Below are 12164 nucleotides of genomic sequence, written 5' to 3' on the forward strand. Positions count from 1 at the left end.
CAGAGCTCACACACGCCAGCCACGCAAAGCGACCTCTGGTGGAGAGATGGCAGTATTTAAACTTTGATACGCATTGGGAAGAGGTGGGTGTGAGCTCCTGTGTGTTCTCACATCGGGTATCTATTTCAGAGCTGCAGAAACCTTAGGAAGACTGGCATTTTGTGTCTCAGGGCGTTTTGGATCCTCAAATGTAGCATAGCTTAGGCTGGAACGTAATCAGCAAGTACTGATTTAATTTTCTTAAATCTTCACATTTCTAAGCTAGTATTTTGGAAATGAGCTGTGTTTTGGTGTGTTTGGTGGAAGAGGGGCAGAGTTAAGATGTGGCAAATGTGAGTTTTCAGGACTGCCTTGGAGGAGACAGAAAGTGAGGTGTTCAAAATGTCCTCGGTCATCTCAGATTCTACAGGATGCTTGAAATTGCAGATCTGAAAAGCTAGGGCCTCCTTCTTTCGTATCGGTAAATAAACAGTAAAGTCAAATATAAAAGAAAAAAACCCAACATTAAAATATAACAGAAAGCAGTACTGTGATGCAAGTTTTTTTAATGAGAGCAAGAAGCACTGTAAACAGCAGCTACAGCTTGTTGTAGGACAGAATAGGAATAGCCAGAGATTTACACATGTTTTAAGGAAAGAGTCACTACATTTCACAGCAGATGGTTTTGGGGTGATGGTGGTGCTTGGTGAAGAGCAGTGCTGTCAGCACAGCACACAGCAATACGAGGCATCTGCTCCAGTTGCATCTCCTGTTGCAAAGCCATGCATCAAAACACACAATATATCCACCAACAAATGCTAGGAAGGAAGTGCTGACCCTACACACAGGTTATTCGGGATAACTGCAGACGTTGAAGAGAGATGCTAAGCACTCAGGACCATTCCTGACCATAGTCGCTGTCACGGGAGCTTAGCAAACATAAAATGCGTACAGGAGCCGTAAACAACTTTTTGCCTTTTGTTTCCTGTGCGGTCGTTGTATGGCTGGGTTTAGCAGGGGTAGCAGGGGTAGCAGCTCCCGTAGCTGTATCTACGGATGTAGCGAGAAGAGTAGGGGTAGCAGTAGCGGGCGCTGTAGGAGGGGTAGCAGTCACGATAACCGCGCAGATCCCCGTAGCTCCGGTAGCTGCAAGGGCTTCCGCAGTCATAGGTCCGGCAGCTGTACACGGTCCCGTAGTTGCAGGGAGAGTAGCAGGTATCCTCACACTGGTTCTGGTAGTAGAAGGTCATCTTGGTGTGGTGGAGGGGGGCACGTCTGAAACACAGCAGAAGAGAAGAAGGTAAGGTCTGCCCCAGAGACGAAGCAGGAGCTTGCTGCTTCTAGCAAATGCAGTGTGAGCATGGGAAGGAGGGAGAGGAGAGAGGAGGAGAGGGGAGGAGAGGAGAGGAGAGGGGAGGAGAGGAGAGGAGAGGAGAGGAGAGGAGAGGAGAGGAGAGGAGAGGAGAGGAGAGGAGAGGAGAGGAGAGGAGAGGAGAGGAGAGGAGAGGAGAGGAGAGGAGAGGAGAGGAGAGGAGAGGAGAGGAGAGGAGAGGAGAGGAGAGGAGAGGAGAGGATCCAGCCAAACATGTCCACTCAAGGTTATACTCTGGCTCCTTCTTGCCCAGCTCACTCCTTTCTGGTTTCCCCCTTTCTTTTCTCCTTAAAAATATGTAATGTTGCTTTTCTTGTTGCCATTGCTTAGAATTGGCAGTATGGATTCAGATTGTGTTTTAGACAGGATATTTTTAGGATTGGGTTGTCTGTATCAGTGCCTGAAGTTGTTCGAAAAACCACAAATGAACAGACACTGGTTCAGGAATTAATTTTGCCAGTTTTTGCTATCGAGACAAGATGCTACAGAAGAAATCCTCCCCTTATGCAAGTCAGCAGTGCTCTGCTGAAAAAATCAGCTTGTTTGTATGGACCTGTGTCTCTGCCTTAGTAGCCAGTTGAGTATATATTTGCTTTTTGTTCAAAATAATTGAAAAAAAATGTAATGCACTGTCTGCTTCAAAATGCAGCAGCCTGAAACGCTTCAGTATATCATAAAATAATGTAATTTCTCATAATTCATAGCTAGATGAGGCAGTCTTGGAAACTTACATGACCATCTTAATATCACATTTTTACAAAAAAGAATTGTACTTGCGTGGCTGTGAAGGCACAGCCTGTGCTTTTAAAGCATCACTTCCACCTGTAGAGCAATACAGCAAACCCAAAACATCTACACAGCAATAAAGACATCGTAGTAAGCCTGACTTACCAAGTGCAATGAGAATGTAAGTCTGGAGGTGCAAGTGGAGAACCTTGGATTTCCCTCCCTTTTATATATTTGTCAGACCAAACCTGCTATGCATTAAACTCATATTCATCACAAAACAAATTTACTTATGCACGTCATTCCTTCAGTTGATGTAATTGTTTTTCTTCATTTGTGATTATTAGTCAGTTCTTGGCTCCCAAAAGCATGACATTGCACTGCAGTTTTCTTTCATGTTCAGACTTCCTGGGTCAATTATATTTGTAGAATTAGTGTGGTGAAATCTGTGTTCTAACAGGAAAGGAAAGGAAAGATATTGAGAGCAGAACTGATCGATGTTCACAATGTCGGTTTTGGAGGAATGGACAAATTTCTCTATATGAAGTCTGCAATGACTCTAGATTGGTTTGAGGAAGAAAGAATTTCAGATTTTTTTTTAAGAAATAAGAATCCTTAGAAAGCATTTCTTGTTTGTTTTTGTTTTGAAATTCCATTTTTAAGTCAGAATATTTGCATTATTTGTATTTATAATTTTGTTTGTCTCATTTCCAGCTTAAAAGCGGAATTACAAGAAAGGTTTGGATTAGAGGACAAGTCTCGTCTGTACCTTGCTGCAATCAAATATGCATGGATATGTTAATTCTGTACTGGGATCTGCCACAGGAAAGAAATTCTATAGAAAATCTGATTTACTTGCTTGTTATGCTCTATGAATTATTTTTACCACAGTTCAGCAGCCACCTCCTAAATCTATATAGAAGGAAACTGGGGTCCTTTTTGGTGTAAGAACAGTGGGAATATTTTTGAATAAGTTAAGGAGTCAATGGGGTCCTTTTTGGTGTAAGAACAGTGGGAATATTTTTGAATAAGTTAAGGAGTCAATGACAAGACTATGAGAACAGTAAAGCAGGTTGCAATCAATAATAAATCTAAATCTAATCTGCTTTCAAGCAGAAATAATGATATTTGAAATGTGCAGGCTTTGCATGCTATATGAAATAAAATTACAAACTCAGTCTCCTGGAAAGCCAGCCCAAACAAGGCAAATTTAATTGGATCTGAAAATATCTGCTTAGTGATTATTTACACTTAGATCAGAAAATGATTCACTCAGGAGTTCTTTACCAGGAACAAGATTAAAACAAACAGGAACGTGTCTCTGTAATAACTGCAGCTTTCCTGAGAAGTCCCCCGAATGCTGAATATGCTTTAATGTGACATCTTCTTAATGTTGTGAGGTGTGTAACTTAATGTTGTTAATGATGGTGAATAACACTGGGCCCTGTGAATGTGACCTGGTAAGCAGCAGCATCCCGGTCTTCCCTGGTGACCTTCACCTCAAAACACTGCTGTTTACTCGCATCCGAGGGAAGGATAATAACAGGCATGTCATATGTTCTGGCCATTTCTCTAAATTTTGAATATCAAAGCCTTCATTAATACTTATTAAAGATCTACCTGTACAAAGAGATTTATTATTTAAATATTAATAGTACGTTACCGGAAAATGCCTCAGTGTTAAGTAACACAGTTTCTCAAAATGTATATCAGGTTTTCCTGTTTCTATGCTTTATTTAGGTTGTAATTTATAGCTTCAGAATTGAGTCTTTGAAAGGTTTTTCTCTAAAAATACATCATATACATACCATTTTAATGCCTATAGGCCAATTTTCTAGCTGAATCAATCAGCACAACAATATCCTATTGCATGACGACATCAAATCAAAGACACAGTCTTTCCCCCTTTGCTAGTCACAGGAAATGTTGGAAGGGATGGGTAAGAACGTGCTGTTTCATATGTCATTAAAGTTATGAAATGCATGGAAAGGAGGGGCTACCCCTTCCACAAGTATTTCAGAAAAAAAAAGCAAGACAAAGTACAAGGGCCAACATGCACGGTGAGGCTGGTCTTCCAGAAATGGCATTTCGTGGTGCGTCTGTCTTTGTATATTCTGTTGACTTGTTGCTGTACTGAAGAAGTGAATTCAGTGCGATGATACCAAGGCTTAATTGCCCTGTGTAGTTTTGAGATGAAAGAAACCTGGAGGGTGTAGCCCGCATGTCACAGTGCCAGAGCAATAATCAGAAACCCTGGGGAGAACCGGTATATCAATAAGGAAGAGTCACGAGGGCAGCAAAATATGTTTGGTAATTGGAGGCAACCTGGGGTGCAGACATGCCTTTCACGCGCTGGGCGGGACTGGGCGCTGTATAAAAACCCCACACCGCTGGGAGCAATGCATTGGTTTCTCCTGCCTTATCCTCCTTCAGAAGTGGGTAAGTCAGAATAGATTTAGAAAACCTAGTGAATAATGAAGAGATGTTATTTGATACTATTTGCCCTCCTCTTTCTGCTGGCTCCCAGACACTAATCTACAAGTGCTGTAGATTAATGCATTGGGAATTAAGGTTGTGATTTGATGAGAATTATATAGATGTAAAATATTCATTCCTCACTGGATTTTCATTAATACTTGAGTGTTTGAAACTGTGTCAGTCCTGCCTGTATCCTTCTTTTCCCTTAAAGTCTTTATCTCAGTACAGCCACGAAGGATTTTCCAGTTTATTTCTGGATGGCTCCCTTTTGACACAGGCATCATGGTTCCCAATTCCACCTCCCGTCATGATCTATGGGTGAAGACAGTGGGGCTGTGCAGGAAAGCTCAGAAAGGCTGGTCAGGATATAGGATTACGGGGATGATCCAGCACTAAAAGTCAGAATAGAACAATAGATGAGCACAGAGGGTGTCAGGCAGCATGCCTGGCTTTGCTGGCTCCATGCTTGCAGCATTTATCTGAGATGTACTTGCTGTTGGGAGCATTGCTTTACAGGCTTTTTCTTCCCCTGTGGTGTTTCAGACGTGCCCCCCTCCACCACACCAAGATGACCTTCTACTACCAGAACCAGTGTGAGGATACCTGCTACTCTCCCTGCAACTACGGGACCGTGTACAGCTGCCGGACCTATGACTGCGGAAGCCCTTGCAGCTACCGGAGCTACGGGGATCTGTGCGGTTATCGTGACTGCTACCCCTCCTACAGCGCCCGCTACTGCTACCCCTACTCTTCTCGCTACATCCGTAGATACAGCTACGGGAGCTGCTACCCCTGCTACCCCTGCTAAACCCAGAAGGATTTAATGGAAACAAGGACTGAGAATTAGTTACTGAATTCGTGGCTGCTGTTAGGGGAGGGTTTGCAGAAGCTCTGAGTCCAGGACTGCGACTGAATGCCGTAGTATTTTGGAAAGCTCAGTGTTTCTGTAAAACTTCTTCAATGTTCTTCCAAAATGTTTTGTCTTGCTTTTTTCCTACTGACTTCTTATCCCTACCATGGATTTGATGTGTAAAGGAATCTGGGCTTAACATGGGTTAACATGGGCAAACAATTCCTTAACTCATTTACAGCTCTTTCCCAGCTAACATGCATGAAATCTAGAATGTACCTGTAGTAGCCTTCCTAAGGATATGCTTCTGGCTTAACTGCTTTTGAAGCTATACCAGAGAAACAGTAAATCAGCTGCTCTGATTTATTAAATTGGACTTAAAGCAAGTGGAAACATTTGAAAATGGAAATTAATAGTCAAATGCTACAGCTGTAGCAGCAAAACTGGTACCAATGAGACAGGGAGATTTTCTGCAGATATAGATTGATCTCTGCACGCATTCTTTCCACTTCTGTTTTCTATATTACTTTAGATTGTGATGATGAGCTTTATTCTTATTAAAACTGTTATAGCATCATTACAGATCTCTGGTCTTCTTTTTCTGACTTGGATATACACAGAATTTTGTCCCCTGCTTGATATGTTTTGTGGAGACATACTGCACCCTGTAGTTTTTACAAATGTCATCTGAACCTGGGCACACATTTTACAAATGAATAACCCAGCAGTATCTCAGAAAATGAACTCACTCATTCTGGAATTTCCTAGGAAGGATTTGGAAATATTCTTTTAAATTTGCCTTAGCATCACAGTGCATGTGCAGACATTGGACGTAACAGCACTACATCTTAGTGATTTGTAAATGCACAGACTGCCTGCAGGCAAACCCAGTTTAACTTAGAGAAAATCACCCCTGTTTCTCAAGCACTTTTGTCCTGGCAGTTTCTGGGTGCTTTCTGGATTTAGAGGTCTGATCTGTTATAGGGCAGAAAATGGCACGCTTTCTGTTTCAGCTTATTAAGTGGTGCTAAGAACAAGTGTTTGCAAAGGTTGCTGTAAGGCTCCATTTGAATGACAATGAAATGGTGTGAAGGTCCCAGGCTGCACAATCATACAGTGTTTATTAGGATGAGATGCCTTGAAGTGACTCTATTATTCATGACTGAAGTACCTAAGTGGCAGCAGTAGTAACCTCTTAATGGTACAATGCTGTAACAGAGTCTAGGTGTAAAACAGCCAGTGAAGTGCTTTGAAAGCCCTATTAAACCCCAGAACGCTTATGGTGAATGCAGTTGTTGTCCTTTGAACACACGCACACAGACAGGTACTTTGAGGGCAGTCTCACAAGAGGAACAGAGCTCAATTGTGCTACAATACAAAATGTGAGTACAAAATTAATTGAACGCCTTTGCAAGTAAAGCTGTGGGTTACACTTCCAGCAGCTTTCAGGATGGAGCTTTCTCATGGCTTCTGAGGAGCTTTGCTCCTAGGAAAGCACTCACCAGCTTGGTGCCTGACACGTTACCCACAAAAGCACAACACAAGTTGCTGTTGAACTGTGTCTTGACATGAAGGTCTAGAAATTTAGCCAGAACTGGTCATAATTTCAATTTTTCATTAGTTAAACCTATTTAATAAAACCTGTAATGTTATGAGTAAGTTGCTAAGTAAAAACTGGAAAGTATTAAGTGTCTCAGAGTGCACAAGTAGAGACAATGGTAGCTTAAAATAATTGCTAATATCTCTGTAGTTCTACAGACTATTTATGGACTTAGCTGCTTTAACAAGAGACGTAGTTAAAAAAGGAGTTAGAAATTCATGGAATGCCACACACATATATGTTTCTTCCACTCCAGTAAATCCTAGGATAAGACTAGAAAGAAACCCAAATACCTGGGATGAGAAGGCAAAGTACATAATTGTAGGATCTCATATGTTTCATTGGACAGAACCACACTTGAGTGAAAAGTGTGAAGTCTATAAAATCACATTCTGACCAAAGCATGTATTAAAATGTCTCAACACGTACTTTTGAAGTGACTATTATTCAATAATGAAGCACATGACAAGAGACAAAAACCAGCTTTTAATATAGTAATAAAACACTACAAATGTATAAAATAGTTATGAGTGTCTGAGAAGTGCTTTGAACTTCTCAGACTATCTGGCATGGAAAAATGTGAAGACATTATATATTTCTGCTTGAGAAAAGGACCACAAAGCAGCAAATAAATTCACTGGTATTTTTTCCTTCAAAAGCTGTCCCTTACAATTGGGCTAATAGCTTATTTGTATCTCTTGTGTGCTACAACACAAGGCAGTCTATCAAAAGCTGTTGAACCTCTCACAAACTCTGTTCACTAAGGCGTGTGACACCTGATATTTAACTCTGTGACTCGAGCTTCATTATCAACATTTCAATGGTCAATGTGGCAAATCAGAAGAGCAAACTCAAACAAAGGAAGCAAAAGCCAGGTTATTGATGCAATGCAGATTCTTTAATGTGGATGCAAAATGCAATAAACAGTGTCAGCAAGAAACAAAACAACAAGGAAAAACTGAATTTGGAGCGGGAAAATCATAAGGCTGCAGCAAGACACAACCCAGGGCTCCACCAAAAAGATCCCCTCCCGCCCTCTTGTGTTTCAGGCTGGGAGTCTTAGAACCTGGCAGAACCGGGGAGACTCTCATCCGAGGAAGACTACAGCTTCGTTGTGTTGCAGGTAGGAGGGAAGACTTGGAAGCCCTAAAGTTGCCAGCATAAGATCTGCAAGGTTACTCTGTGCAAATAAGCAAAGACCATACAGACCCAGTAGCTGCTTTGCCACAGCCTAAAGAGGGGCTGCAAGCTCTGCTCTGCATCTGGTGGTAGACGACGAGAGGTGCGATGTGTGGAGACCCAGGGCAGATGTGGCACTGAACTCTGTGAATATTTGGGGCTTAGCAGGGTCCACAGTTGCCATTGAGGTACCTATGGCCTCGGCCCCAACCACCATATCCACAACCGCCATAGCCACCATAGCCCCCATAACCCCCATAACCCCCATAGCCCCCATAGGCCCCATAGCCTCCATAGCCTCCAAAACCACCACGGCCTCCAAAAGTGCCGCCGTAGCCTCCGCCAACACCGGGAGCACCCGCTGAGCCAACAACACTCTGCTGCGGGAAGGAGCTGAGGATGGGCCCGGGGAAGGTGATCACCGAGGGTGGCGGCTGGATCACCACCGTGGAGTCAGGGCACTGCCGCACGCAGGGCTCGTTGCAGGTGTCAGCCAGCGGGGCCGGGGCGGCCACCCCACAGGAGGTGTTGCACAGGCTGGTGCAGGACATCTTTCAGGCAGGCAAGGAGTCCTGGCAAAGACACCAGGGATTAGGCACAGGTGCGGGGAAGGGGCTGTATCGAGGGAGGGAGGGAGGCAGGGAGAGATCCCCAAGGGGCTTCCACGAGCTGGACTTACCCTGTTGATCAGGAGAGTCAAGCAAAGCCGAGTGGATAGAGGGCTGTGAAGCCCTCAGCTCTTTTATACACATCCCAGGCTGCCCGGGGCATTGGCCATGGGGGTTGGTGGTTGAAACCCCACGTAATCATGAGACGTAGCACACAGCTTCATGACACAGAAAGTGATGCGAGAGAATTATATGCCGCCTCACTGGGGGCACTGGCATGCAAGCGTGCCCTGGAGAGGACAGGGGTGATGGGAGGGACACACTATGATACATCAGTACATGAAAGACAAGGAGCTGCTATAGCTGAATGTGTGACACCAATAAACTCCAATCAGTCCCTAATCCCCCCATTGCTTACGTGTCAGAGTCCTGGGCACAGTCGTCACGCCTGTCATTACCTCCCTTTACAAGCTGGTGAACAGAGGCTTTGGAAGATTGGCCAAGTCAGCAGCCATCTGACCTGCTTGAGGTGGCTTGTAAGTGCCCACCATCTCCCAGTGCTGGCCCCTTACAGCGGCTAGGGTCATCCCTAAGCCTTGGACATCTCTGGACCCTTCGGGGTGTTTGGGGGATCATGGGTGCCCTTTATAAAAAAGCAAAGAATAGGCTGCCTGATGTGGGCGTGCTAGTGGAGAATCGGGCACATACAGCCCGGCTGAGTGACTGAGGTCCTCTAGGAGGGCTTGGGGAAAACCCCATGGTGCCGTACCTCACGCTACTTCACTGAGGGTAGTGGCTGCTTCATGGCACCCAGCAGGGGCTGGCATTGGTAATCCCAAGCTGTGAGGCATGCTGGTGGTGCAGAGGACGCCAAGCATCACCCTGCACCCTCAGGGCAGATTTTTCTGCAAAGGTTCCTGCGCCAGGGCTGTGGCAAGACATAAAAGCTGCTGCGGCCCCAGGCTTCCCTCACTTCACATCCCAGCTGCCTTGACTTGTGATCCTCGGTGAGCTCCAGTGTGTTCCTGGCGCCAGCCCACAGAGCGCACAGCCCAGGCAGGACCCAGCTTGGGTGCTGTTGGTGCTACTGAGCTGGGGATGAGAAAGGTCCTTGCTGCTGCCTGGCTGAGACGTGCAGTCTGGCCAGGATGACAAGGCAACGCTTATGACCACCTTGTGGGACACATGGGTGGCCCTAGTGCCAGAGTGCTGTAGGATGGGTGACTTTGTCTGGGCCAGGTGCAAGTGGTGGTGGAGAGTGAATGAGTGTGATGCTTGCTTGTGGAAGCAAGCTGGAGGCATCATGAAGATGGTGCTGGAGGGAAGTGTACCAGGGCCCGAGCCCGCCTGGGAGCACATTAGAGCCCTGTCCATGCCAGCATGTAATGTTAAGACAAGCTCTGCCTGTCTTGCAGCATCGCCTGCTGAACACAAGGATGTCCTGCACCAGCCTGTGCAACACCTCCTGTGGGGTGGCCGCCCCGGCCCCGCTGGCTGACACCTGCAACGAGCCCTGTGTGCGGCAGTGCCCTGACTCCACGGTGGTGATCCAGCCGCCACCTGCGGTGATCACCTTCCCCGGGCCCATCCTCAGCTCCTTCCCGCAGCACAGTGTTGTTGGCTCAGCGGGTGCTCCCGGTGTTGGCGGAGGCTACGGCGGCACTTTTGGAGGCCGTGGTGGTTTTGGAGGCTATGGGGGCTATGGGGGCTATGGATACGGTGGTTGGGGCCGAGGCTGCGGATACCTCAGGGGCAGCTGTGGACCCTGCTAAGCTCCACAACACTTGATCCTGCCACAGAAGTAGACGAGGACCTGAAAAGGCCGTGGCACATCCCAACACAACGCTCGAAGGAAGGACATTGCTTTGGCACAGCTGGGCCCCAGAGCTTGGACGCCTTGTGCGTGCTTGTGGCCTTACTCTGCCTTTCTTGCTGCCCTGCTTGAGCATCCCTTCACGTCTTGGTGCACCCTGATGACAGTGACCCGCGCTGGGTGCCTGCTCCTGGGGCACGGCTGACGCTCGTTGTTGCTCTGCCCACTGCCAGGAGACAGGGGAAGGCCCTGGCCAGGACTCTGCTCTTGTCCCAGCTCCCTCCTCCCCTGGAACTGCAATAAAAGCTCTGTTGCATCACAATGTCGACCCATGATGCTTTTTCTTCACCCTTCCTTCTGCCTTCCCACTTCCCCCAGACCTCGTGGCACGTGGGCTGCTTGAATCTCCCACGGTAATGCCCTGGACCGTTTGGGCAGTTTGCTCCGGGTGCTACAGCTGAGGATGACAGTCCCACCTGGGTCTTGTGCAGCACATTGCACTGAGCTTCCTCTGCTCTCCCACCGGCCGTAAGCACAGCACGTTCCCAGAGCTCCCTTTGAATACGTGCAAGTGCCACAGGTGACTGGCAGAAGCTCTTCCCAATGCTCTGCAAAACCAGCACGCCAGGCCTTACCTCCTTTCATTGGCTTGTTGTTGGTCACCTCTGGAGGTCCAGGGAAGTGGAGGCACAAACACTGCATGGACGGGGCTGCTGCCCGATGCTGACCATGCGCCTGTGCCCAGCTAGAGGTGAGGGCACTGGCATGAGGGAAGACACACACAGCAACTTTTCCCAAGTTTCTCCTCAGAGCCATGAAGAGGCCGCGAGCATGCAGTCACGTGAAGCATAAAGCTCTTTGTGGAGGAGGTTGGGCTGCCTGCCTTCCTGAGGTCCCTCTCTGCCCCAGCTGTCTCCTCATGGTGTGATCCCTGCACTGCAAGGTGCTCTTGGGCAGAGACGGTTCTGGCCACAGCCATTGTGGAGGGCAGTGGGACACCTCTTGGGTCCCTGATGCTGACCCCCAAGAAAGATGTGTCATCCGCAATTGTCAACACAGGGGATGGGAAAGAAGGCAGCAAAATGGCATTTTTTTCTTTTTTCCCAGGCATTCTTTTTTCTCACTGCCTGGAGAGAAGCTCGCACATCTCATCTTGCCTTTGAGGATTTGTCTGCACGTGCACATCCTCCCATGTGGCAAGGTCAGCCTGCACTGAGTCTCAGCCATCTGCCCATTCCTGGCTGAGGAGGTGTCCCCTGTGTGTCTGCTGAGGGAACAGTGCTGGGAGTGGGGTTTGGTGACCCCGCTTACAGCGGCTGAGGCTGGGGGCTTTGGCGGGCTGTGGCAGCGTGGGCTGCTTTGTGGGCTCATGTGTGAGGAAGAGCAGGGATGGGCCAGCAAATTTGTAGCACAACAGGGGGTGGTGGGAAGCTCTGCTGTCATTCCTGGGCACAGCGTATCCACAGGTAGCAGGTGGGTGACACAGGGAATCCCGAGAAGAGCTTCTACTCCACCAGTGGTGGCAAGGTGAGGCCAACATGGGTCCAACCAGCAGTGGA

The 12164-nt window shown here is 47.1% G+C and overlaps 2 protein-coding genes across 2 annotated transcripts; one reads left to right on the forward strand and one right to left on the reverse strand.

Moving 5' to 3' along the window:
* Positions 1 to 8345: 8345 nt before the first annotated feature.
* Positions 8346 to 8735, reverse strand: LOC119159317 (claw keratin-like). Its single transcript, XM_037412027.1, has one exon. It carries the CDS (start codon positions 8733 to 8735, stop codon positions 8346 to 8348), a length of 390 nt encoding a protein of 129 aa, XP_037267924.1.
* Positions 8736 to 10228: 1493 nt separating this feature from the next.
* LOC119159330 (claw keratin-like) lies at positions 10229 to 10564 on the forward strand. Its single transcript, XM_037412040.1, has one exon. It carries the CDS (start codon positions 10229 to 10231, stop codon positions 10562 to 10564), a length of 336 nt encoding a protein of 111 aa, XP_037267937.1.
* Positions 10565 to 12164: the final 1600 nt, after the last annotated feature.

This window comes from Falco rusticolus, chromosome 19, assembly GCF_015220075.1.
Source record: "Falco rusticolus isolate bFalRus1 chromosome 19, bFalRus1.pri, whole genome shotgun sequence".
NCBI lineage: Eukaryota > Metazoa > Chordata > Aves > Falconiformes > Falconidae > Falco > Falco rusticolus.